Here is a 27739-nt window from a genome sequence, read left to right as displayed (position 1 = left end):
TCAACGTTAAATGAAACTATATAGATACAGCAATTAAAAGGCACAGTGCGTAATTTGTATGACAAAGACCTATCAAGGCTTCATTGTTCCAAGATCTGGCGTTACTCAAATACATGTAGTTTATCATTGTTTAATGATGTATATCGAATATCATTTTCATTGCAGCAAATATTGTCTGTGTGGAATAATATAGTCATATGAGGCCCAGTGAATGTTCACTTGAGGTTAGTTCTTGTCCATAATTGCTTGCACACGTGTTTTGTGTTTTGTGTACAATTTCACTGCTTTCTATTGCAAAAATAATAATAACAATAAATAAATAAAATAACAAATCTATGGCCTTTTACAGCGAAACCATTAAATCTATTTAAATAAATAAATAAATAAATCTCCAAATTTAAGGCTTGTAGCAAGAAGCATAATTTAACACCATTTAATTTCCATTGTTTTTGTATGTATGAGCACCTTAATATACTTAAGCCTGCATTCAACCAACTTTGATGTTATCATAAAAACAACCTAATTTTTTCATTTGGCAAGTTTCTTCAATTTTTTATTTTCATCCTTTATTAATAGTCGTAAAATAAATAGAAAATAAATAATAATAAATAATATCATGCCACTGCGCTTTTAAAAAGTCCAATGAGTGGAATTATCAGGTATACCAGCGTCAATGTAATTTCTTACTGTGGCTGAACACGTAATCATTTCCTCTCCCCTTCAAAATGAAGCGTTTTGCTTTATGTTTGTTTGGATGATCAACTTATGACTCAGTGTCTCATTTATTAACCATCTCTAATCTTTTTTTTTTTTTTTTTCACTTCATTTTTTAAGTAGAAAGGAGCAGTCGTCTGAGATTCTTGTTTTTATTTCGTCAGCTGTAGTAGATATCGTTTGGCTGACACTTCGCCATTGTTTAAGTAGCACCTCCACTCCTGCAAACGACAAATGGAAAAGAAATCATTACTTGATTGATCTACCACCATCTGTTCAAAACTAAACTTCATATAGACATTATTATGCCAATGCATTTTACAGTCCGATCTGTTGACGTTTGCCGCTTCTTCCGACCAATTATTTGATCTGCTTGTATTGGTCGCGGCGCTACAAGTAAATTTGCAAAATGGAAAATAAATGTAGTTAAGTTCAAGTCTGAATTTGGGCCCTAACAACGTCAACTTTATAAGCTGTATTAATTTATAAGCAGTCAACGAGGATTTACAGAAACGGCTACCGCCAGCACACTTAAACCTTCTGATTATTTCAACAACTTTTTATAGTGTTGGTTTAGCATGTCCTTAAAGGGGCCACTGCCACTCGCAGTTTCAGTTGTATAACATGAAAGTCCGTAATATTATCTACTTGATTATGAAGAACGTTTCGAGGGCCCCTTACCTATTGATTGCCTTCTATTAATAGCTGTGTCAGTCTTTGGAGTATCCGTTCTTTCCTGAGGTCACTAAAACTGCTTTCGCCGTTGTTGTAGTAATAGTCTGTGCTCTCCCTCTTCCTCTTGCCACTTTAAATGAAAACGGCAAACTATTAATCAATGGAGTCGTTTCACGTATTCTTACTTAGTGGTTAAGGTAGTTTATTACATAGAATATTACAATGAAAATAAACTATTATGGACCTATTGATAGCTTTAATAGTTATTAAGACAATTAAAACCATTTTAATATAACCTTCAAAGAAAAAAAAACTCAATCAGATTCGATGTGAGTATCTAGGTACATATTTTTTAAAATATTTACATTCCAACAAAACCGCTTAGTATCTTCAATAAGTCACACACTTAATCTGACGTATCTCAAATGTAACCCTAGACCAACATGGGTTTGTCATTTGGTTTCATTATATCATCCCCTTTCCAGTAAATTGATTCCCAATTAAAAGAGAATAAAAACAGTAACATAATCTTAACTTGACACATTGTGCTAACAGCTTTACGATGACGCACGATTGGATAATTTTTTTTGCATTGCAACTCGATCACTTTTAGAGCAAATTTATTACCAGTTCCTCATTTGCAGAGTCATTTGCGACGCTGGTAAACAATCAAACACTGATTATCCTGTTTCATGATCACTAAAAGAATTTATGGCAATATTTGTGAATGTCTCAGCAAATAGATAGAGATTTTACGTAGGTTGTTTTTGTTTGTTTTTCAATTGGAACACTGCTTAGGTTTCCATTCAGTAAATGATCCCTTCATGAGAAATAGACTCTTCATACTGAATTCCTTTAACTCATTTTAAGAAATTTCAAATATCGTCAAAACAGAATATATGACATATTCAATTTTAGATACTTAAAAGATTACATGTGTGTGCATGCATGCACGTGTGTGCCCACGTGCGCGCGAGCATGTGTGTAATGTAAATACCAGCACATACTTCACTGCGGGGTCTACCATGCCGTGGGCAACGGACCCCGGTCCCCCTCGCATAAGGCCCATCAGCGGCAACAGTTCAGCCATACGCGCGTCCGCCCACTGTCGCTTAACTCGGCTGCCGTGTGTAAGAACCAAAATGTCATCAGTCACGAGAAGACGTTCTAACTATCTATCGACGGACCAGTTTCTCTGAACTCAAGCCTTCAAATTAGTCTAAACGTTTAGGCAGAAAAAATGGTCTATTTGAAATTCATTTCAAGATAATTCCATAGTATCCCTCTTTAATATAGTACGAATTAAGGGAGATATTAGACGCGCGCGCGCGCGCGTTTCCTTATTGTAAAACAGGTGCAATATTCCATTGAATTGTACTTCTCCTGATTCATCGTGGGACAAAATAAACTAAATTTTCGGTCTAATAGTTTAGCGAAATTTGCAGGCTTAAAAGTTCTTTCAAGAAACAGTTCCCCTGGCTACCCATGCTCCTACCCATGCCCCTGTCATGCACCTCGCCGTAACCAAATTCCCCATGCCCCTGCCATGCATCGCGCCGTAACCACATTCCCCATGACCTTGGCATGCAATAATCATCACACTTTCAGCCGATGGTACTGCGTTGGTTCGTCATGCTCCTCCACACGCCGCAGTCACGCTCAGCTCCACAACCGTGCATGACGCACCGCACATTAGGTTTTGAACCACCGTATTACTAAATTTCACGGAAGTCATATACTGTGTTGTAGCCTCAACCCGTGACATGCAAGAAAAATACCCAGACACACAAGTCTCACTATAACTATACCGACACACACATATACCTACATTTTATCTGTATCGACAAATCCACAGGCCGCGTCTGAACAGCCGACTGGTTGTCTAATGTTCTGTGAAAGCCACGCCAAACGATCGGCTATTGTCATATCTCCTCCCTGCCGCCTTACCCGATGTCTACAACAAATATACAACATAAACCAACACCATATACACCCATGACGACATGCTCAAATTACCCAACACGTATAAATCATCATCTCAGGGTGATTGAGTGGCCATTTGATTGGTTGATTGATTAAATATCAATTATAATGAAAGAATTCACAAAGTTCAAATTTAAATGCTTGCTCTATTTTTTTTAAATGACTTTTTTTTTGCTTACTTTCCTTTTAAATTCTTATTCTTGGAAGATGATGCCAGAACATCCGTTTGACAGTTATAGAATTAAGAATAAAGAGCTAAAACAAGCAAGCATTCCTTGCTAGATGGTTTCATGAAACAGCACAATATTGTTATAGATTTGGCATACACACACATATATATATGTATTACAATAAAAAATGACAAACGACAGATACAAGGTGACAAAAGCATGCAACAAGTTCCTTTGAAATGTACAATTGGCCTTCTGAAAGCCTTTAAAAGCAACAAACAGATTATTTACAAAACCACCGCTAATTGTTTGCCGGGATGCAATACTTTGACTGGGATATTGAAATGTTTGATTTAAAGCATATGGCATTTGTTCATTCTAAACTATGTATTCACGCTTTAAAATAGCAATAGTGTTAAAACTTATGACTTCCTAATTTCGGTGTACAAATGTTTATCAAAGATAGAAAGAGCTCTTGCACGAGAGATGTAGGACTTAGGATATCTAGAAAAAAGCCAAGTAAATGATTGTTAAATACAAGTTTGAAATAAAATTGTACAAATTTTGTCCCACCTGGAGTGTTGAACGCTGGAAATGCTCTTTGCTGAGGTGGACGCCAACATCATAAACGCTAGTGTGGCAAGAAGGAGCGCCGCACAACTGTGAGTTTTCTGCATATTTACAAGCTGAAAAAAATTAACCTTTACGTTTAAATGTTGTGTGACAGGTCTTACTCACTATCAGAGTCTAGTTACCGTCATATGGTCTCCGTTTACTGTATATTTACAAACTGAAATCAACCTGGAATGGCAAGAAACTTAAACTTCTAAGAGGTGTATCGATATCTGTGATTTTCATGAATAGAAAGAGATTTGTCTGCACACTCTTACCGAAATCAGCCGCTTACAGGTGTATGAGTGCCTCTTTATTTTTGTGATATATATTAATCTTTATTTTCACGTGGGTGTCACAGAAATTGACATCCTTAACGACCATTGATTAAAAATCGCGTGCACACAAACATCCACGTGTCAGCACTGTACCTCGTGATACAGGTACGTCTGGTCAAAAGGGTACTTGAACTACCGTTCAATGCACCCGCGTCGCGGACCAATAATCACATCTCAACCCGAGCTCCCTACGTCAGCAGAGTCGCTGACTCACTCGAATCTCAGCGGTCCTTGACTTAATATTGTCTTTCCACGTCGCCGTTGCTATTGCGGCATGTAAGACACTTAGAAACCAGCTGTTAATCCACTCCGACTGGGATTACGACATGAGAGGACATCTCCATTCAGCAATTGATAATGTCTTAGTCCTTCGCTGAAAGCAGTTTAAGTCCTCCAGTTTTAAGTGTCATTATGTTCTGACTTTGTAATATGTGTCTTCTACAAATAAGGCAATCACGTTACCGGCTTTATCCAACGGTTTGGTTCCCATAAGGTTCAATATCTCCGAAGTGATTGGTTTGTTTTGTCTCCAACACAACCCTTAATAATCCACTGTCAACTTTTCAAATGGTCAAAATTTGATATCAATATAATGGACGTGTACTTTTTGACCCAAACTATTGGGGGATTAAATACTGTATCTAAATGATAATATTTATTGTCCTGGTTTGAACAATTTTTTTAGCTGACGTTTTTTCACAGATTTCTTTTTCTAAAAAACGAGCCTATTTTTATTCACACAAAATATATATTCGTTATCAAAGGTTACTGCCAAAGGTAAATTGTTAGTTTTCCACGTAATTTTTCATTGTCTGATTTTTAAAAAAAAATCACTGATATTTGTTTTGGTTTACTTGCTGATAAATCGCAGACAAATTCCTTCCAACCCTACATCTTATGTCTCATTAAGAGAATCAAGAAATCACCGTAGAGAATGTATATGTTTTTTAAGCTTAAAACACTGAGGCAAATAGAACCGCAATTGTTTTCAGTCATAAACGAGAGATCACACTAAGGTCACACAGAAAACTGTAAACCATCCACGTACCTGTATCTTCGTGGGAATCCCCCTATCTCCCGTACGTCAGGGTGTCACTGCAAAATTACAGCATGCTCTGCCGGCGTGCCCCTTTATATAAGGCGCTACGCTTCAGAGCAAACAGAACCTCACCAATGATCACCCAACAGGTCAGGGCGGGCCGCTCGATACCGGCGGATACTGTGAGAAGAGTTTGAAAGCTTTACCGGTGGGAGTGTCGGCCCAATAGCTAAGTGACACCGGCACGCGAATCACTCTGCAAATATTGGAGCAGGCCTCTAACAGCCGTGAACAACGTGTACGTACTTTTAAAATGCTTCTCTGACACTGGAGTCGGATAAGGTCTGCCCATAAGCCTTCTATATTTCGACTTTGCATTTTTCTTTTTTTTCCATTTTTATTTCGTGTTCTGATGTAAGTCAGGCTCGGATGTATATTGGTGACAAGAGCGCCTGGTAATTGTTATTTGCATTGATAGATTAGTGGGAAATTTAAGCAGATTAACACGCACTCCCTGGTTCTCTTTCCTCCACTCCCAGGAACACACCTACTTGTGTCATTTCACTGGTTCTGGGGAATTTTCTTCCGCTTTTCTGAACCCGATATGAGCTAACATAGCCTACGTTTGTGGGCAATGAATTTTGATTCTTATCTGTAGACAACTGCATGTTTCAGAGCTGCAAGAAGAAAACAAGAAAACATGGACTTTGATTTTTACAGCATTTCCTGGTACAATGTAAATGTATGTTCTTTTTTTTTTTTTTTTTTTTTTTTTTTTTTTTTTTTTTTTTTTTTTTTTGTAAGTTGTAGGGCCTACTGCCAGTTTAAGGAACCATGAGGACTGTTTTGTATACCAATCATAAATCACAATGTACAGTCATCAAGTTCCCCAGGAATTGTATTGTTTCCAATACTTGAAAAATCGGGAAAAAACGGCGATTCTGTTTATAAATGTTTGAAATATTCAAGTTCAAAAATGAAGTAGGCCTATCTGAAAAATGCAGTAAAGAAAAGAAAAAATGGCTGCAAATGAACATAATTTGGTTTATAAAAGGATCGGGTTTACTGACTCTCATCTCTATTCACCAATTATGCAAATAAGGCGAAAGAATCACGCTCCTCAAATAAACGGAAACCATTAGGAACTTGTCTGGCAAAGATCCCTGAATTTCTTCACTAATTATTAAAAAATGTGTGTGAAAAGAATTTACAACTGGTGTTTTCCTTCAAACATATTTTTCTGGGAAATCAACTTGATTCATTTTCATGAGAATTAGTAAATCATAGGATAAACACCATACCTGGCTCTTTTGGTTCAGGTTTTTTTTTCTGACTGAGAAAGAGATGGTACACTAGAATGTCAAATAAAAAATAATAATAATCTGTTATTTTCCGGTATATATTTACAGATAAGAATTTACAGTCAAAAGTTTAATTCAATTCACGTTTTAACTGATAAGCATATGTTGTTTTGATTTAGAATTTCGTCAGCTTAGAAAAGGAAAAAAACTGTCACAAAACATGTAAACAGTTTTCATTTTTAACACACCCAACAGCTAAATGACAGATCTGTAAGTTGAATATGGTTTATGTAGGTAGACACAATGGTATTTTTAAAAGTAAAATTTAACAGATATTTATAGATTCAGCCCGTGGGGAACTTGTTTTTCGGTTTTACTGTCGAGAGGTTTGCTTTGTAACGTCATCCATCAGGGACCTTGATGCATTTTATCTCGTTTCCATGGTTATCTCACGCGACTGTCGTCTGCAATTGGAGACGTGTTGTCCGCCATTTAGTTCACAGAAGATTTTATTCAGAAAAGACAAAATATTTTAAATGTCTGAAATTTCTGTTTACAAAAGGAAGAAAGAAAGAGGAGAAAGAAAAGCGGCGCATGGCTTGTCGACATAAGTTGTTTTTTTTTATGATTTATAATGATGATATTTTCTGTTGCAGCTTGTGTCATTACTGGAGTTTTTAAGAAGACAAACGTAACATTGGTAAAACTGCAGAAAATATTGTTTCCATGTGATATGGAAATACCTGCGCAAGAATGTCCTTCTTTTTCTTGCAAAATAATCACATCCGTTTAAATACAAATTATCCAAACCCTGAACACCTCAACACATTTTCCCACTTTGTATTACACAGGACTAGCCCTAATTGACGTTATTGTGACATAGAACGTAATTTTAAACATAACTTGCATCACACTTAAACAAAACTTAACGCCAGTATCATGTTAGGAATGATACGGATATCAATTATCTCTTTACGTTTGCTTACAGAGTGGGAGGACCGAATGTCTGCAGTATTTGTTGTCTTTAGTTTGTGCTTCGGATATTGTACAACAGAGACTACATTGCAGTCAGTGCCCGTCAATAATCAGGCTGTATGTCTCCTGCTAGTGCAGTTGCACTCTGACTATGAATCAATTGACGAAAGTGAACTGTATTTCTAATGTAAAAAAATCACAGTTTGGTTTCCCAGTTTTGGGCATTTAATTTGTAATCTGTTATATGCCACTGGTGTCTTCTTAATATTGCCTGTTTGCTGTAGAGACAATACCTTCCTGACAGTTTTATCAATGATATTCAACCAACGGATCCAGGTATATCTCTGCCAGGTGTGACAGTTTGTCATGTCACACGGTTACCGTTCACCTTTGGTAACTATAACACGAGACAATAGCATGTGGCATTACATAAATAGTAGTACTTTAGTCTAGTGGTCTGTTTACGACTTTCTGATAAGCGTGTTAGTTTTAGGATTTAGTTTAAAAGACTGCTAAATTTGGATTGCCTACTACGTAGAGTCAACTTTGTGAATATGCAAGGTTTTTAAAATTGATTGGCCCTCAACAAATGTAGCTGTCACCCCCTAAATGTCACCAGTGAGAGAAAAAGCATTCTCAAAACTAACACAATTTGGAATTTGGAATAGGCCTACTTTAAAGAAAAAGAAACGGATAGAAAAGAAAGCAACCTTTTAGACAAACACAAATTAGTCAGCTAAGATCAATAAAATTCTTAACTAAGTTCTGCCTTTGACACTAGCTTGAGTATTATTTATTATTAATTTAAATTTTCTTTCGTTTGTTTATTTTATTATTTTTTTCATTTATTTACTCATTAATTGTCACCGGCCCTCAGATACTATAAGGAGCAGATCTGGAACTGATTTCAGACTTTAAGCAGGCACACAAGACCCATTCGTGTGGTCAGTCATCTGTGCATGTCCAGGGTTTTTCCCCTTCGTTTCCAGATTAGATTTATGACTGCAAACCTTATCTGCTTCCTGTATCTTTTCTTTGGAAAACCTCTATTGCGACTCCTTACTACCCCCTTGAAAATACCGGTAATGCAGATGTGCCACTTTGTTTGCGTAAATACCTGCTATTTGTCATCCTATGTTAAATGATTAACAAAAAAATTAACGTGTATTATTTCATTCCGATACATTTTACGGCACTGTGAAAACTAACAGAAGAAATAATGGGAGGTCTCCCTCCCAAACAAGCAGTTATTATACAAATAAACCGAAATACTTGATGGCGACTGAGGAAAAGGAAAAACTATAGTGTGACACAGGTTAGTCAGCGTTGTTTACCTGACTTATTTTAGATGCAAAAAATCAACTCATCAATTGATGGGCTGGAATAGAAAGAAACGCAAAATAGCAACGTTGATATCAATGGCACGTTATCCTTTATCTAAAGAAGATGTTGTTATCTCAAGTCAGTCAGAAAGATTTCTAGTGGAACAAAAAAAAATCATGCTTTCCAGATTATCTGATGACTGTCCTTCCCTTGAGAGAAAAACACTTGAAAACTAGCGCAGACAAGTCAACAATATTTACAGGCCCATCAGGCGGTGTTGCTATACCACAAGGACGTTCTAAGCTCCCCATATGAATTCATAGCCAGGATCGGGAACCAAATAACAAACTGTTGTTTACTTTCTCAAACGCGAAAAGGCACTTGACCTTATACGTAATCGATACTTAAGGCCTTGAACTGTCTGGCTATTACCGGCAATGAGTTATTCATCAGATAAAATGAAACAAGTAGATTTACAATGCACTTGGCATTTAAAATATTTCAAGGTAGTTAGCTAATCTACGTGTTAAACATGCTCAGATTAAGCCACTATGGTTTAAGGGACTTTTTGTAAGCCAAATCGGATACATTTTCACACACTCGTTCCTACTGAGAAAGTTAACAAAATAGACAGTGGTATCTTTTGGGGAAAATTGTCTACCTGAAACAATTATTTTATGCCCAAAGTTTTTGCCGGAAATATGCATGCATAAAGTAACGAATTTGAAAGACAGAAAGTGAGATCATGTTCAATCCTCTTCTGCAACCATGTGCTATGTTCAGTCACAAACATCCAGATTAGTTTCTCATTTCAAAAAGACGTGTGAAGCTTTTAAAAGTTTGAAATGTGCAAAAAGGTCGCACTGTTTGGTTAAGCCCAAATTAAAATGTTTCATTCATAATACACGCACACATACAAACCAAGACACTGTTTGTGTGTAACCTACGTTTGGGTCTCAGTTCTTCTATAAACATTGAACAGAAAAGTCTTTTTTTGGAACTTAAATAAACTGTTTTACAACAGTGAACTTGAAAATATTTAAGACGCCCACATAAATATCTGAATTGTCGATAAAATGGATGTTTAAAATTCCAATCTTTTTTGGTCGTTTTGCTACTCTCTGACTATACTATTATAACTTGGGTTCGCCTGTACCGCACCTGTTTCCGTCTATTTTACCATCAAAAGATACAGTACACGGCGAGGCCCTTATTGCCATTTTATTCTCTTTGTGTATAATCCTTCCAAATATACTTACACGGAAAGTTCTTGTCAGATTTGTATCAATAGTTGGAAAATGCTCCGTTGGCACATACATGTAGTTAACGCTTGAAAAGACGCACGTAGCGTCGACATCTTATACAAATTACGTGACACTTCACGGTCATCAAGTGTTTTTGTTTTTTGAAAAAAAGTACGCTTTCTATGCAGAGATTATCATTTCTACACCGAGCGTGAAGGATACACAAATAAAATAGGGTAGTTTGACGTACGTTACCCAGTACGCTAAACCCAGCACGTTTTGCACTGTTACGGCATCACACTGTCCCATTTCAGTCAATGGTTCAAGAAGGCAATTAAAAACGAAATACGAAAGCTGGTTTAACCTGCTGTGATTTATTTATTCATTTATATATTTGTTATTTGGCCACTCATTCTTATACATGCATTTATCTATTCTCTTTTTTTTTTCAATGTGAAAACAAATGCCTCTGTCGCACCTGTCACACTGAACACCAATGCTACCGCAGTGAGTCTTCTAACGTTTACTGCCAACAGAGTTGATCACAGTCGGGGTTATCGCTACGGCTAGTGCAAATATCATAATAAGCAAACATTCCAAATCTGCGCTTCAACAAGAAAGGGGATGTCAATCACACCCGAGATCCACGTGCCGGCTATGATTGACGTTCAACACATTCCTTGTAGACGCCAGCGCGTGCGGGGACACATCGAACAAATAGTTGGAGTTTTGAAAAGTTTGTTTAACCTACAATTAAACATTACGTTACTGGATTAAGTGAGACTTGATGTGGCTACAGTGCGTGTCGCATGTTTACGCTTCCTGTTTTACAGTTGACTGTGAAATTTGGTTGTGCTTTACAGAAAGATGACATCAGCAGTTTACTTATACTTTTCAAACATCTTGATAGTGTAAAGAAAACATAGTGACATGACAGTTTTATAGCACCTGAATTTTAATGCAAGTCGGAAGGTAAAGAATTTGGCAATTATTGCATCAGTCTGGCGAAATACATTTATTGTATGTGTTTTGGATGACTAAGCAGGCTCAAAAAGTCAAATATTGACGCTTGCATTGCAACAGAACCCAGCATTTAGAAGGAAAGGTGGTGGTTTAGGTTATGCAACTGCATCACGCCGTTCTTGGATCTGGACAAGGTGCGTCCGAACGGAACATTCCAGAATCATACAACGGAACGCCTTCACTGTCGTCTGCTCAGCTGTCTTCAAAGTGTTTCGTTTGTCTGATAACTAACAAGATAAATAGATTGACGGGAGTTCAGAAAGTACATCAGTTAAAAATTAAGCGTGACCGTGTCCAGTTTGTTACGCGACGACCGCAAACATGGGGACACTCGCCACCAGACAGGCTAGCTCGTACTCAGATTACAGTAACGAAGGCATTCTTCTAAATAAAACTCGGTCACATCTTTCAGATCTTTGGCAAAGAAAATTAATATAGAACCATCGGTTCGATACGCGTGGTGGATACTGGGTTTACTTAATGGCAGGTTTAAATATTTTTACATTAATTTTCATTTGTGAGAGTAACAAGTTTGTAAAAACTATGTGTAACCCGAAATAAAACTTAAAAATAAAGTTATATTATATTCGCTTTGTTTTTCTCATCCCCCGCTCCTTGGAATTTATTTATAACATCATTTAGTAAAAGATGACAGGATGTCGGACATAATTGGAATGTGTGTTTTAAAGGTTTTAACAATTAAAGAATACTTAAGGCCCAATGGTCCTTGCGGGCTTAAGAAATTTCAATCGGAAATGCTAGTTTCTTATTTAGTTTTAATGTACATGTGGAAATGCACTCCTGGGGCATGTAGCAGTCACAACGTGCTGACAGGCACGGCCCCCGAAACAGCTATGGGATACTGGATAGCAACAGGTTTTGGATGACACCGGCTTTTTATTCAAACTTGCATAATCTATCTATTAGATGTACCCACCGTAGAGGATAAATTACGAAAAGAGTCCTGAAGATTTTTTTTTTATTATGAACTTGAAGTTATGAAATTTAACCAGAAAACACGTGCCTTGCAACATGGGCAAGTATTATAACATTTTATTACAATTGTTATTAGCTTAACTTTTATTTTAACTGCAAGCAAACAAACTATTCCTAAAAGTTGTATTTGATTATACCATATCCTATAACATCACTATTCTAATGTAAGATGTATGATATTTATAGGGCGCATTCAGAACCAATTAATCTGCGTACTAAATAGTCGGCAGATCAAATATGGCCCGATCCACTTAGGCCCCACTCAGAATAGGGGACTAACTAGTCCGAGGGTCAAATATGGCCGACCCACTTGAATATTTCCCCACGGGGACTCTGTTCAGTGTCTGTTATCGGATTGGACTGCAAGCCTTGTAGTAGGTCGCCATATTTGACCCTTGGACTATTTATCCCCTATATCTGGGGCCTTAAAAGCGTGACGAGATTTAATTGACCTGCACCTGCTGGGACGGCGCGCGTGGGTCCTAGCAATTAAACCTCGGAGCCGAAATTTAATCCGTTTAAATGCTAGGCTCCTGCAGGCCTGGTGCGTGTAGTAAGAGGGGAGACCATTAGGGGATTAGTGACAGCGTTTCAAGTGGGTGGGTCATATTTGATCTTCGGATCTGTTAGTCCACGGATCAACTTCTTCTGAAAGCTCCCTTATACAAAGTGTTTGTACATGTAGGCTAAACACTGAGAGCCCGTTAATTTTTTTCAATTGCCTTGGCAACTTGTATTTGGTTTGATACTGAATAGTCAAAGTACAATATATACATATGACAGGTTACAGGGTAGTTGTCCTCAAAAAATCAATGGGCCGTATCATTGCTAAAGGACGACAGATGTGAAAAATTGACACATCAGCTTAGTCGTCCGTCTTTCATTGGCGATCACATGATCTGTGGACAAACTTAATGGCCTGTAATTTATTAACTGCCTGACAACGTTATTTCAAACAAGTCAAATAAATTTGCTGATTAAGAGATAATTACTCACTTGATTATAATAAGTGAAACATATTCTATTCTTCTTTATTATAGTTTCAAATTAATATTGGCAGTGTTTGGCCGATAATGTTTCAATGAATATGGCACGTATAATGATGAAATGCATCATGTAAATTATTATTATGGTTATATAGGATATATTGTAACTTGCAAGCTATGTAAAGGGGCCCATTATCCCTTGGATAACAAATTTATGCTGCACATGGACAAATTATGACCCCATGTGCTGCGTTACCAAGTTGTTAGTTCTTAAACTCCCTTTGATGAGTGGTATTTGGTCATTTACCGGATTAACAAAGAGGATTCTTGCTCGCTTTGTGTTGGGTAGACCAGTATCTCACGAACTTAACTTTTCTATCTGGTTTTGAAGTGCAGCGGTAGGACGAATAAAACGCTTTCCTATTCCTTTCATTTCTATTTGTCCAAGTGCAGCGTTATTGAGCAATAACGAATTCTATGCCCTTTATCTACCAATACCACTAAGACAGCTGGCGGTTCATTTTTTGCACATTTCGCCAAATTCAGCGCCTGTTGGTTTTCAAAGACGTTCACCTTGATATTGACCCATACACATATATGTTGTAATATCATCACATGCTGTGAAACCAAATATAAGTTGTCGAGGGAATAAAAGTCACTTTATAAGCCTCTTTTTAGGCATATCGTCCTTCCTATAAAAGTGGCAAACCCCTCCACGAAGCCATTTTTATTTCCTAAACGCGTCTTCTAAAATAATAATTAATAACAGCAACCAGGTCTGGAAGTAAGAGAGAATTCATAAGGGGCCCATGTTTTGATTTCGAAGAATAAATTTTTCTCATAATTCTATACGGTCCTGTGATATAGGGGCATTGCTTTAGTGTGGTTTCGTTATCACTGGTTCAACAACGGCTTGTCTACACAAAATATGTTTAAGATTTAAGTGTTCATATTTATTCTTTTATTTTTCCCCGTACATTGTAATTATTGTAAAGTGTGCAGGTATATTTTCTTCAGAATGGAAAATAAGTGCGCATGGAATCCATTACCGTTATTGTAATACTTAATTGTGATACATTCTATTAATCTGTCTGTTTGGATCACTGATCTTTTTGTTTGTCTGTTTGGAAGGCTTACTGTAGTATAAATCGCGTTGTCAAGACAGGGGAGCACGAGAAGAAGCAATGAAGTGACGTCACATGCCTCTTCAAAGGAAGAAGGATTACAGAGAGGAGTGTTCAAACCATGTTCCCAAGCCCATTTCTTTTCAGTCAAGTCTAATTTACAGAAGGGACTGTTTCATTTTTTGTCCCCCTTTTAGACGCACCGCATAGATTGTGTGCTAAATGGTGATCAGAGCGCTTATCAAATTGAGGGCTGAGAAAATCTGCACGATGCACCATTACTGAATCCCACCCACGCCAATTAACTACTATTTACAAAAGCCTGAATCCTTCCCTGCGTACTGTCATAATATATCATGTGCGTTACTAATCAACACAAAATCTAACCATTTTGTCTAAGATCATATTTTGCATGGAATTTGCAAAGCAAGCACCAATTGACAATTTAGCATTTGGTCTTTCGAAACTGTGTACAATACAATAAGAGAACGGATTTACAGCGTGAATGGCGGACGCGTGACAAAGATAATATTCCAATGCCCTTTGGTTTGAGAAGTAGCACAAACACCCGTGGCTAAATTATCCACCCACGATTTGTATGCTCAGCCTTTAAGTTATAATTGTCAAACAACTGGGCATTTTTCAAGTTGCTATTTTCCATTAGGACAATTTCCTCTCCCCTTAATCGTTGGCCACTTTGATTCCATGCTGTTTCCCTCTATGTCTATTTTTATGCTGATATCGATAATAAGCAATGCACTCTTTTTATAGAAACATCGGATTTGAAACGCATTAGTGCATCTTACAATTTCTATACATTATATAATTCTTTTTTCTAAATTTTTCGGTTCATCGATACGTGTCACAGAGCAGTGATTTTGCTTAGCGCCTCCCTTTTATATTCTTTTGGATTTTCTTTCCACCATTGTAGAATTTACCGTAGCGTAAATAATGGATCTGCACGCTCATTTTGTTTTATTTGCCTTTTTTTACAATATATATGATAACGGCTGAGGCAACACACCCAAAAGTCTGTTCGATCCTTCGATCGCTTTTTTACGGGGCGTTTTTTTTCTTCTTCTAATATACAATTGTTTCTTAGACGAGCATTTGTGGTCGCACAAGGCAGACGACTTCTGTCGGCTTATGCGTAAAAATTCAATAAACCGTAAACGAGTTCGTATTAATGTTCAACGCGTAGAGCGACTTCAAACAGTTTTTGCATGAAATGCGTCACATCGAACCCATCAGCCATGGATTTCAAACATGTGCTGTATTCGTCTAGCATTGTTGCTGGATTTGTAATAATCAAGACTCGGTATTTTTAGTCTTTTCCATTCGCAATGGCAGGAGAAAATTGCTCTTTTGTCTGTTGCTGGGTGTTAACAATAACTTTTTTCTCTCATTTGTATCTTGAAACAAATCCATGATTACATGACGGTATACATTTTCACGAGACGAAAAGTTTCCCAGACCATACATATAGATATGGTCCGGGATCTTTAATCAGATCTCTAATCGAAGATGCGATGCTTTTTTAGGCGATGACCAAAAGTTAAAGAGATAATAAATGAAAGGCCTAGGGATTATCGGAATAAATTATTTTTTATCAATGGCAACATTATTTGACGAAGATATGGACGACTTAAACATAGATTTAGCCTAGGGATAATTTTCAGTATCAGAATGAATTATGTTTTCATCACCGATCACCAGTTGAACAATTTTTAATACATTCAAACTTCACTCGTGGTTTAATAAAAATAAAAAAAATCGAGGTCAGGCACTGAGATTTATACAAGTTAAAGATGGTAATAACTTCGGTTGTGGTGATCGAAATTTAAATGAAAACGTGGTAAAGACGCTTGGAAACAGTGCATGGAATTTATGAATAAACTTCATAGAAGGTATTTAAAAGAAAGCTTCGAAAGTGCGATAAAATCTGCTTCAAAGTATATTTCAAGACAGTAATTCGTCATCCACGCATGTGAGCAAAGGTGTGATTTAAATGATGTATAAAAATAATGATTCTGTATTCTGTAAATTTGCTGTAATTTTTTTCTTCTTTTTTTATTCATTTCATACCACACTAGGAACAAATCATTCCGTGTCCATTTCTAAAGCAAGCTTCATCGTATCAGCACCGAAACATTGATTTCATTTCTCACTCAGCCTAATAATGAACTATTTCCCATTTTTTATGGGCGTTTTATTACTGGACAATTCATCATTGGTCACATTGTGTATAATAATGGTTTCCCACCAATACAATCACCAGATAACTGTCCATCCCGGGGATGACTGTCTAGGAAACAGCTGCTTACTTCGTCTCTATGGGGAAGTAGAATTTTCCGTACTCGCTACCCTACCTCATAATGGTCAGTCATGCAAATCCTCCATTTATCGGGGTCTGCGGTCGACCGGCTTGACCCTTGAGAGAAATCTAAGAGAAAGTTAAACGCTGCCATTTGTTCGCCGATCACGTCATTGTCAACATATTAGAAAAGAATCAACCTCAATCTTTTTTTTTTTCAAATAAGGGAATGAAAAGAAATTTGAGTGAATTGGTGTGAGACAGAAACGCCCTCACACTCCCTAGCTGATAAGCTGATAAGGGTGTAATAGAATTTACCTATGCGCACTATTCGAAAACGACAGTTTAAGTAGAATTTATAAAATTCTTTCAGCATATAAAAAGCGACAATTTGTTTTTAATTCTGATTACGTGACGGAAAAAGTGATTTCCGGTATAGGCTAAATGCATAGACCAAAAGGCACATTCACGACAACGCTAAATTACATTCTTATGTTACATTCTTATGAGTGCGCTTTCTTGCTCATCTAGCAATATCTCAATCTTAATTAACACGGTGAGGTACATAAGGTTCGATGTTGTTACGTCCAGTCTATTGATTGTCATCAATATGACATGTTGATTTTCAGCGAATGGCATTTGCTTTGAACAGCGCGTGTTTGATTGTTTGCGCGGGCCGTTGCTTACACAAATCACAATCTACACAGCACGTGGCACGCGACGAGTCGGGCAGCATCGTTTCGTATTCTAAAGAGATTGTCAGGATTTTTTACATTGCAACAGGTATGGCGTGGACCTCGCTCAGCTACGAGGGCCCTGTAAGAGCGACAATGGGCATGTAGTACTGCTGTATCGATTTGTGTGTGTAACTTGTGGTGAAGATAATGTCATTCATTCATAATCTAAATCGTTTGGGAAGTCCCCCCAGTAGTCCGATGTGACGTGTTCCAATGATCACAGGCTTAGACTCGCAACTGACATTATTTATATGAGCATGTCTAGCCAAGAGGAGGAAGCTCCACCCCCTTAACGACCAAATTTGGTCTGTGTACATTTGTGACTAAATTGGTATAAATAAGCTAACTCTTCCAGGCTGCTTTTCATTCGACACGTTCAAAATAAAGAGTGAACACCGTCCACACTCACACAGATGAAGAGACGAAGACTTTGACGGTGGAGGAAAACAGAAGGGTGATCTTAGAGGAGAGGTCAATAGCATAAAATATTCATAGCATTGGACATGGTGAATTTGTTACATAAGCCACAGTGGCAGGCCGTCGTGATCGTCGTAATACTCACTAGGGTGGCTCTGACTCACGCCCTGCCAACCCCAGGGCATCACAGCCACAAGCGCTTAAAACGGGAGAGACTTCATGCCATACAGAAGGGAATTCTTAACAAACTAGGACTACAGAAAGTTCCGGACGCTTCACGTTTTAACATTACCTCAGAAGAGAGAGAAAAAATGATACGACTTTATAACAAATCCTTGCAATTGTCTCACGACAGGACTCATGTATTGTACGAAAGAGAGGAATATTTCGCCAAAACATTTCACAGTTTTTCATCCACTGGTAAGTGTTTGTTTGTTTTCAGTTCATTTATATTGATTTTGGTGGTATTTATAAAATCCATATCATAAAATATAAAAATACTCCCCATTTTGCTAGGTAAATTATAAGGTGTGACCTGTTCCATCCTATTTGTTCAACAGGTGTGAACGGGTGTCCATTGAAGACTTAATTAGAGCCAATTCCCCTAAATCTGAGAGATCGATACCAGCTTAATCAAAAGCTGGCGGTATTTACAGGATTATTTTGGGGCGGGGTTTTATGTCAATAGGGAAGATAACAGATCAGATATGCAAGGAATTTAACAAATACAAAAGATCATACTCAATACACTTTCCTCGCCGTTTTAACCTCTGGGCCAAAACCGCTGAACCCGAAGACCTGAAGCATGCACAAGTGTTTGGGCAGCTTAGCCACTTGTGAAATCGTGAAAGGATTAATTAAAGGACAATTAATATTTATGTTCCCAGTTTTTTTTTTTCTTGAACGCTAAGGAACCGAACCGACGAACTACTGTCCTTAAGGCATTTCGCATGAAACTTATCAAAGGGTAAATGAAGACTGGTTTAGATACTAAACACGTCAACTCTATAAATAGGTGCTGGTCATTTTCGATCACATATCGATAAGGTTATCTTCCGGTGGCTTTAAAAAGTTAAATAATGTTAACCAGAAGAGATATAGATAGAAACATGCGACTTTCTGAAAGATCACCTTTTGGCAAACAGGGGAAATAAAAAGAAATAATAATGAGATTATAGGCTTGCTAAAGCTTAGCATGACGTCAAGCGTATTGTCACTTAAGCCAAATACACCTCACAATCTCATGGGTTCATAAAAAAAAAGATGGCAAGTGTAAGTGACCTCAAAATCCCCAGCCATGGGAGATGCAATAAACGGCATTCCTTTAACACGTTGCACTTAGCGAAGGTGTCATATGTGGGTTGACATTGCAGTTATGTTGCTCCCTGCGACTGTAAAAATAGCTTTAATTGACCCCTTCCCAATAGATAAAGTGTGTAACAGATTGAACAGGAATGCTCATGAGCAGAGTAAATATGTACAAAAATACACACGTACACCGGCGCTCAACACCGACCATCGCTTTGGACGGCCACCCAGTACATTGCAATATTGATAGCTGCGCAAGCCTCTAATCCAGTACCAAAAATGTACACAACGACATTCTTTAAAGCCATAGTACGGCATGACACCGAATCAACATCACAAGAGGCTCTCTCAGATATCGAGAAGTCACGAGTCTTGTGCGTTGGCATACAGAGGGGTTTCTCAGGTATTCCGAATTACGTAGCACATAATTATAAAACCAGTATACCTTGAGTTTTGGTACTGTGTTGTTAACACCAAGCAACCGAGACACATCGATCATCGCTTTTTGCGAATGATTACCCAATTGTTATTGATAATTGATATTATTAAGGACAGTGCATCAAGCAAGGCAGAACAGCCTGTCCCTCTACGCCATTGATTTCCCTACAGAAACTTAGCGTGTGGCCATGCGGTCGTATGAAGCCCCAACGCGTGCAGAGTGCCTCCCCACCCACGTTAAATAAAGCGTCAAATGAGCAAGTATTATTATTTAGTTGTCACCACAACCACAAACTGCACGATATTCTTGTACCAGTAGGCAAAAGTCCAAGGTGATGGCAATAAATACTCCCACTAGAGCCACCTGCAAACTACAAGATAATAGAACGCCATTACAGTCCCATATCTGAGCACTTAAATAAAATACATGTCTGTAAATTGGTATTGATGTTTTCTATTTTTATCTTTCCTTAGACCCGCCAGCTGCTAGTGAGATTGATCCAAGATTATGGAATGACAACAAAAAGACAAGACTTTATTTCGACGTTCGCATTCCTCAGCCGAAGGACGGCTCACAAAGACAACTCCACCTTCACTCTGCCACATTAAATCTCTTTAAAACACGGACGTTTCCACAACGCCTTAAAGACAAAACAAACGTAGGGAAAAGCATAACCCTCAGTGTTTATCATTATACCAGGCGTTTAAAAAGTGGGAAAATAATTTCAAGACGTTTGATTGATTCAAAGCCAGTATCTTTATATGATCCAGGGTGGATTAGTTTTGATATTAAAGACTCAGTCCAAGTGTGGATGGACAATCCAAGAAAAAACTTTGGTATCGAAGTGACCTCGGAAGGTCAGGATCTTAGTGAGTTAGTAGAATTTTCTATGAATAGAAACAGTTCCCAAGACTCTACCAACGACACATACTCCGTTGAGAACGATTTATCTCCGTCCTTACATATATATACACAACTCCGACCACTCCCCGGGCGCCCAAAGCGGACCCTGGAGAGAAAAGACTGCGCGGGAGAAGGAAACGAGCGCTGCTGCCGTCAGCCGCTCCGAGTCTACTTCAAAGACATCGGCTGGGACAGTTGGGTTGTGGCGCCGGAATACTACGACGCGTATTATTGCGACGGTTCCTGTCCGCATAAGTACAAGAGTGCGTACACTTTTTCCACTATCAAGGCTCTTATCCAGTTATTCAATCCCGCCGCTGCCCCAGCTCCCTGTTGTACAGCCAACAAACTTAGCCCTCTCATACTGTTACATTTTGACGAAGACGGTAACTTAGTGCAGAGAGAATACGATGATATGATTGTTGAAGAATGTAAGTGCGCGTAAGTTCACCTGTAGACAATTACGCTATTTTTGTCTTGTTACAATATATCTAGGGGGTAATTTTCCCTTAAATGTTCACTGTGGTGTCAGCATCCAAAGGTCCGTACATCTCACCGACTCACGTTGTCATCATTCATCCGATTTGATATTCCTAGTATTGTCATCTCATCCTGAGCAATGTATTATAATGCTTGTTATTTATTGACCGTGTTCACAAATTAATTTATTTGTTATTTATATGGATGTGAATGTTTATTTTTATACTATTTTGTTACGGAAATCAAAGCTGTAAAACAGCAAGATTTTGAGGAGGAGGGTTATTAAACAACGGGTGGCGAACGCTAGCAGGAACAGTTTGGAAATGTTGGCGTTTTGAAAGACAAGGCATAAGTTTCTCGGTGCGCTTATCCAGTGCGATACTTTTACGTCTCATGTGTTATTGTTATCGTGGTGTGAATCTCATTCTTTAACCTGATAATTGTTTTTTTTTCTGTTTTTGAGAAAAAGTGCCACTGCCAATGAATTTTGTTCCGAAAAAAGAAATATTACTTTTGACTGACGAATCTCATCCCGGAGATAAAGGCGTGCAATAGTGTGGAGATACTGTAGGCGTAAGATTAGCGTTGGTTATTGACATGTTATTCCGTTTTCCTGGGATGTTTTACTCTTGGAAACAATGGGGATATGAAATAAGAATAAAGAATTTTGAACATACTGATGCTTTTTGTCTCTCTTTTGTAGGAAGAATGCATTTTTAAAGGAACACTTTTGAAATGCAATTCAAAAAGATATATTTTTTAAAATAGAAAAAGGTTATTTTTGAAGACGCGTGGCTTTAAAGTAATGCCAATTGAAATGCGTCCTTTAAAAAAAGGAGGCCAATTTCGTTATCGATTTAGAGGATTTACTGGATTGGTTATTCAAGAAAACAGAATTACAAAAACATGCAAAACAAAAACATATTCGAAAGTTGTCAACAAATTCATGAATTTGAATGTTGTAGGGTAGAAAACTGTGCAGCTGACAATAGCTTATGAAGCAAAAGTTTTTTTAAGAGTAAAATATCCAACAACCAGCTTAAAGGTGCTGCCTAATTCGAGGTCAAGATCGGTACGTATAATGGAACTTTTTTATAGTTTTACACAACTTTCACATCTGAAATCGATATAATGCCAATACCAAGAGAGACGACGCCATGGCATCCTTGCATAGACTTTATCTGTCCACTGATGTCTTACGTGGCCAAGGACGTAACTGGAGGTTTTATATTCACTTCAAATTTAACAGGATGACTGTTGATTGTTATAAAATTTCATCATTGTGTAGAATAGCAAGGAGTAAAAACCCTTTCATCATTATGGTTTAACCCAAGTTAACTTACTTTCCAAAGAAATTAACCTTTTTTTCGCTAAGCCAAAAAAGAAAATTGCACCATGCAAGATCTTCACGTGCAACATAGTCTGCCATTAAACCACTAGGTTTTGATACGGTTTCACAATTTAGTCGTTGATTTTTGCTGGTAAATAAATATAAGAATTCATGAAACTTCTTAGCCAGTCATATCTGATTTCTCACATATATATGTAATATTCATTTTTAGAGAACAAAGTCGGTATCTGTTTGTCCTGTGTTGGGTCCAGTATTAAAATTTTTCTTCTTAACCAGGAAACATTTGCACTCCACGTGGCCGTTTATACGCCCACGGTGTTAAAGAAATCTCTTGAGATCTGAGATGACAATCACCACAATAGTAAAATTCTATTAACCTTTTGTTTCCAATAAGCCAATAATATCCCTGTGCACGATTCTACACTTACCAGCTTGATGTTTCGGCCATACAGAGAGTGGTAAAGCGGCAAAAAATAAATGAAAAAATAATATGCGCCTTATCTTATACATGTAGAATACAAAATAATCTTAAAGCAATAATAACTCTTCGTTTCGGCCAAAAAATGAATTTTCCTGGAGTAAACAACAATTTTCCCATACTTACCAATGGTTAATGAATCCATTTTTACATTCAAAGTTAGTCCCTGGTTTTTTTCTAAAAAGTTTGGTTTTTTGTTAAAATCTCTTAAGAGATTTTAACAGAGTATAGACATCAGTGGAGGTCATGTGGTCTAAAGACAAGTTCAAATATCAGAATAAAAGCTATAACTGCTGTTTTTGTGGTAAAACAGAATATATTATATTTCTATGAGTTATTCACAAGGTTTTTATTGTGAAATATAGATCTCATACGAAGAGTTATTATCCCTTTAATGATGATGCCAACTAGCTATAGCAAAATGCGAATTGAATGGGTTGTTGTTCCGAGATCGAAAAGATATGTCGATCCTCAGCTAAACAGGGTGGTGTAAGACATAACAAAAAAATTGACCGTGTATTTATCAAAATTTGAAAAATTATGACGAATGATTTTTCAAACCTTGTCTAAAAATGTATAATTTTTTTAATTAATACACTATTTTGAACGTTAAGGCCTCCGGTGACAGCCACTACTAACAGAATACAGGGGCGAATCCAGGATTATTTGAAGGGGGGTCCGTGGATGCGAAGCCGACCCTCCCCTCCCTCCTTTGGCGTGGGGTTTGGGGCCCGCTGAAGGGCCCCGAAAATTTTGGTATTTTAAAGGGCGAACGGTGCCATTTGATACGGTTAAGAACTATGAATCAGCTAGTCAAAAATCTAAGGGGGGTCAGGACCCCCGGACAACCCCCTAAATCCGCCACTGGAATATTCCATGATTACACCTTTAAATCCATATTAAAATTGAATATGAATGTTGCTATCGGTGCGTTTTAAAGAGGTAAACGAAAAAATGTTTATTTCTATGCATCTCAGTGTTAATGACGTTAATGAAGTGTCAAAGATGAAAAAGATCTGATGATATTGAGGGATATTTAGTGGGGACAATAATTCTATATCGAACCTCTCTATGAATTTCTGGAGCCACCCCTAAACTTAATCAATTCTTTTATCCGGTAGCAATATAGAAGACATCGTAGAAAATCCTTCACTCCAATCACTCGTGCTTATCACTTGCGCTCAGTATCTCTATAAAAGAATAGGATAGTGTTATAAACGAAAGCCAGCAAATCAAACACATGCATATCACGCGAACTCAAAAGTGGACAACGCCAGCCCTCACTGGAGTTCGAACACTGTCGTGCTTAGATCAAAAGTGTGCGCTATCTGCAGAGCTGAACAGTCGCATACCACCAGTTTTGTAATATTTGCCAGCAAATTGAGATTATCTGAACGACATAGCAGACATAGCATTCCTTCATCGCTGCCTAATTTTTTGTTTCGTATGACAGGACAAGAGCACACATGTGTGGGATTGTGTGTGTGATATCTAGAAGAGTTGACGGACGATAGAGTCACTGTTTTCAATAAGGAGGAAAAAAGAAGCATATGGCATAATTATCTGCGAGACTGGGCGATAAATGACCTTGAGATATCGTCGGCATTCTCTCATCCCTACGCAATACCAACGCGAAATGAAATTCAGTTGACACAGAAGGTGTAAAAATATACCTCCAGTGACAACCCAAGTCTAATAATATCACTGATATCGTAAAATGTGTTATCTTTTGCTTGTTTGGTTCCTTTCACGTATCAAAACAATGAGCCTTCTCCATTTTGATCAGTCCAGTTGGTCTTTATTATTATTATTTTTTAAATCCATTAAAATCACAAGGTTTGTTACTGTTGCGTTCATCACCTGATTAATATTATTTTTATCCCAATTAGTGAACTGAAATATATACATGCTACCATTCGCTATTTCAGACCTGGATTGTATAAATAAATAAATGAATAAATAAATAAATGTCCCTAATTAAAATTGAAAAACATGTTTGCAGAGGGGGAAATATAAAATGCAGTAATCTTTTCTCAGAAAACGTTCATCAAACCAATTAGCAGTTTGCATTTACAGAAAGAATTTTAGTTGTTTATCAACGTAAGTGTTATCCTTCAATTAGGCTTTTCATGTGATTCCTTCAACTAAACTAATTCTCATCAAATCAGTAAAACAATCACCTGGGAAAGTTGTCTTCTCATCAAATCAGTTAAACTTTAACCTGGAAAAGTTGTCTTCAGACAATTTTTCTTTGTGCGATGCAAGTATTAATATGTAATTTATACTTTCGTAGACAAACGTAGGAAAAAGAAATAAACAATCATATAAATAGATGGAATATACGATGGCAAAGATAAATCAATAAATTGACAAAAATGAAAGCAAATATTTCAAAGTGCACTTTTTAGAAAAAATGGTTGAATATGATAAGGTATGATATAAATTCGATATGGCGGCTTCAAGGTTTGTTCTTCTTTGACTCCACCACAAACAGTAGCTTGAATATCTTTATAAATATTTCGCACCAGGCCTTGTCTCACGGGAAAGAACTGGAGGGGTCTCTCATTTAACAACATAAAAAAAAACTGCTTCGTCGACTAAGTCGAAAAATACAACAACAACAGCAGTACAGGCTCAATATCTGGTCTCAAATATATACCTGCGAACGTAGGGCATAACACCATCAAAGATCTAAAAGTCAATCGGCAATGAAGAAGACGCAGAAGCGATGCACTGAACGACACGAGTTTCAGCTGATTAAAGAACCAAAAGTTAAATAGTCTTTGTGATCGATTCGTCGGGGCCCCCCATCTTCAACAGAATTTCTACTGATGTTCACCACACACGTGTGTCCCTAACATACGACAAGTCACGATGTCACTGAGCAATCTTCGGAAAAAACTAACTCTTTAGTTTCACCGAGCGGACTGAAATATCTGAAATCTTTTCCAATCAATTTCTGGGTCTCGCGTACAGAGGCTGAGCCACAGTAATACGTCCCCTGCGCTGCGACCCCCTGAAACGTCGCGTCAGATCAAATATGTGAAGAGGGCCACTTGCAGCTGTACTAGTTTTACCTTTTGCTGCATTCTCAGACAACGGGCTAAAAGTCATTGGAAAAAGGAAGCGGGTACACGGACCTCTACTCCTTTATGAGACGGTGTGTTAAATACACCACAGCAAGTCAAACTGTCGAAATGTAAATAGTGTATCCTAGGTGGTTTCTCGAAATGCAGGCGTAATCTGGATGTTATATTATGCTGTCCAAAACTTTTCTAAACATAGAGGATGCCTATTCTTTTACCTACATATTGTGAAATATTTTTTCTAATGGTAAGTTAGACGATACGATAGAAAATGCTGTCTGTGATACATGTGTAAGAGTCCTAATTTGTGTGCAAGAAAAGTGCTGATGTCCTAACATTCCTAATTTGTTTTATCAAATGAATTGCTTTACCAAACTGATACCTGTGTGGTTGAAATGTAGGTTACGTAAACATAACACTAAAAAGATATCGTTTAATGTTATAAAAATAGTACTTTGCCAACTTATATACAGCACGTATTTTTATTTACATACATGTTTGTTTCACACAGATCTTTACCACAATTTACAAAATGAGGCTGGTCAAAATAATACTGGCCAAGTAACAGCAATTATTCGCCAGATGGCACCGGGATAATTTTACTTATGAATTTAGAGAGTAGAAAAGGTTTGCATGTGGTATGATAACGCGCTTTGATTTGGCGCGTTCTTTAAATCAAATGTGTATCTTCGCCCTGTCCTTTGGAACGCAATCTCCTGTTTCAGCGGCAAACACGCGTGTATATTTTTCTTCGTCTTCAAATAAAATGTTGACTTACATTTTTTTTCAAATAAATCATTTTATGCGTGTATACAATTTTATTAATGCCGGTATTACAATTTACTGCTTTCGTTGGTAAGTACTGAAGAAAAATTGTTAAAAATAATAATTTAGTTAGATTTTAGCAGATACTTAGGTCTTTTGTCAGGACATGGGTTTACTGCCCATGCCAGACGTTTAAGTGCAATAATTGAAGCTTTTTCATTTGAAACTGTTTTGTGAGATGTAGCTTTGTGTTACTTTAAGCCTTTGCCTTTTTAAATCAAATTTACACTCTTGAAATTATCATGAAATTATTTTCGAAATGCTCGTTTCCTGTTTATATAAATCAAAGTGTTCGTTCAAGACAATAAAGAAGACAATATTAAATATAAACTTAGTATCCCCTGTGCTTTTTTTTTTCTTTTTTGTAGAATCCTTGCGTGAGGTTTAACGATCAATTGGGGAGTTACCCCATACTGTGTCTTGTTAAAGTTGGCGGCCGATAAATAACCGGAGATAAAAACACGCTTGTAAAATTTTGACATCGGGTGAAATATGGTGTAATGAACTTGTCACAAGGTTTTGCAGTTGTCATGTTGAGCAAATTTGACATATTTGAGTGTGTCATCGCGTGTTCTGTCTTATCTGATGACAACAGAATCGCGACAGGTGTTTGGCACGTGAAGGTGAGGTTTTTTTTAGAAAATAAAAGCCTTAATATCAGATTCCGCTTTACTCTACTTTTAAATGGTTGCAAATTCCTCTGCTTCTCAATAGATAAAGAAGTCATCATATATTGGGGAAATTTTGGTATTTCTGATTTCTTCTTCACCAAGACTGCACTTTCATTTCTACATGTCTAATATGCCTCGGCCGCCCGCAATTTGCATAAAAATAACTCAGACAACTTCGACAATCACGAATATAATATAATGTTTATTAACAGTATGTGGATCCGTTT

The 27739-nt window shown here is 37.4% G+C and overlaps 2 protein-coding genes across 3 annotated transcripts; one reads left to right on the top strand and one right to left on the bottom strand.

Moving 5' to 3' along the window:
- Positions 1–114: 114 nt before the first annotated feature.
- LOC106156748 (uncharacterized) lies at positions 115–5872 on the bottom strand. Of its 2 annotated transcripts, none has more exons than XM_086999407.1 (5): positions 5541–5872; positions 4116–4228; positions 2397–2510; positions 1396–1519; positions 115–935 (listed from the first exon to the last, which is right to left on the bottom strand). In XM_086999407.1, exons 2-4 carry the CDS (start codon positions 4217–4219, stop codon positions 1396–1398), a joined length of 342 nt encoding a protein of 113 aa, XP_086855533.1. In that variant the 5' UTR covers positions 4220–4228; positions 5541–5872; the 3' UTR covers positions 115–935. The 2 variants fall into 2 exon arrangements, with proteins under 2 accessions (XP_086855533.1, XP_086855532.1); XM_086999406.1 differs by lacking the exon at positions 2397–2510 and adding an exon at positions 3218–3343 and having other exon boundaries at positions 5541–5724.
- An 11240-nt stretch (positions 5873–17112) lies between these two features.
- LOC106156749 (bone morphogenetic protein 7) lies at positions 17113–21777 on the top strand. Its single transcript, XM_013532154.3, has 2 exons — positions 17113–18391; positions 20192–21777. The coding sequence occupies exons 1-2, from the start codon at positions 18058–18060 to the stop codon at positions 21064–21066; spliced, it is 1209 nt and encodes a 402-aa protein (XP_013387608.2). The 5' UTR covers positions 17113–18057; the 3' UTR covers positions 21067–21777.
- The last annotated feature ends 5962 nt before the right edge of the window (positions 21778–27739 follow it).

This window comes from Lingula anatina, chromosome 1 (genome assembly GCF_051362555.1).
Source record: "Lingula anatina isolate TDL-2025a chromosome 1, LinAna3.0, whole genome shotgun sequence".
NCBI classification, from domain to species: domain Eukaryota; kingdom Metazoa; phylum Brachiopoda; class Lingulata; order Lingulida; family Lingulidae; genus Lingula; species Lingula anatina.
Note: the sequence above shows the minus strand (reverse complement) of the source record. Positions and strands in the feature narration are given on the sequence as shown.

Coding starts and splice junctions, on each gene's coding strand:
- LOC106156748 (XM_086999406.1), bottom strand. CDS start 4,219: ATGCAGAAAACTCACAGTTGTGCGGCGCTCCTTCTTGCCACACTAGCG. Junction 3,344..4,115: donor TCCAGCGTTCAACACTCCAG/GTGGGACAAAAT, acceptor TATTTGTTGTAG/ACATCGGGTAAGGCGGCAGG. Junction 1,520..3,217: donor TTTGTCGATACAGATAAAAT/GTAGGTATATGT, acceptor TTTCATTTAAAG/TGGCAAGAGGAAGAGGGAGA.
- LOC106156749 (XM_013532154.3), top strand. CDS start 18,058: ATGGTGAATTTGTTACATAAGCCACAGTGGCAGGCCGTCGTGATCGTC. Junction 18,392..20,191: donor TCACAGTTTTTCATCCACTG/GTAAGTGTTTGT, acceptor ATCTTTCCTTAG/ACCCGCCAGCTGCTAGTGAG.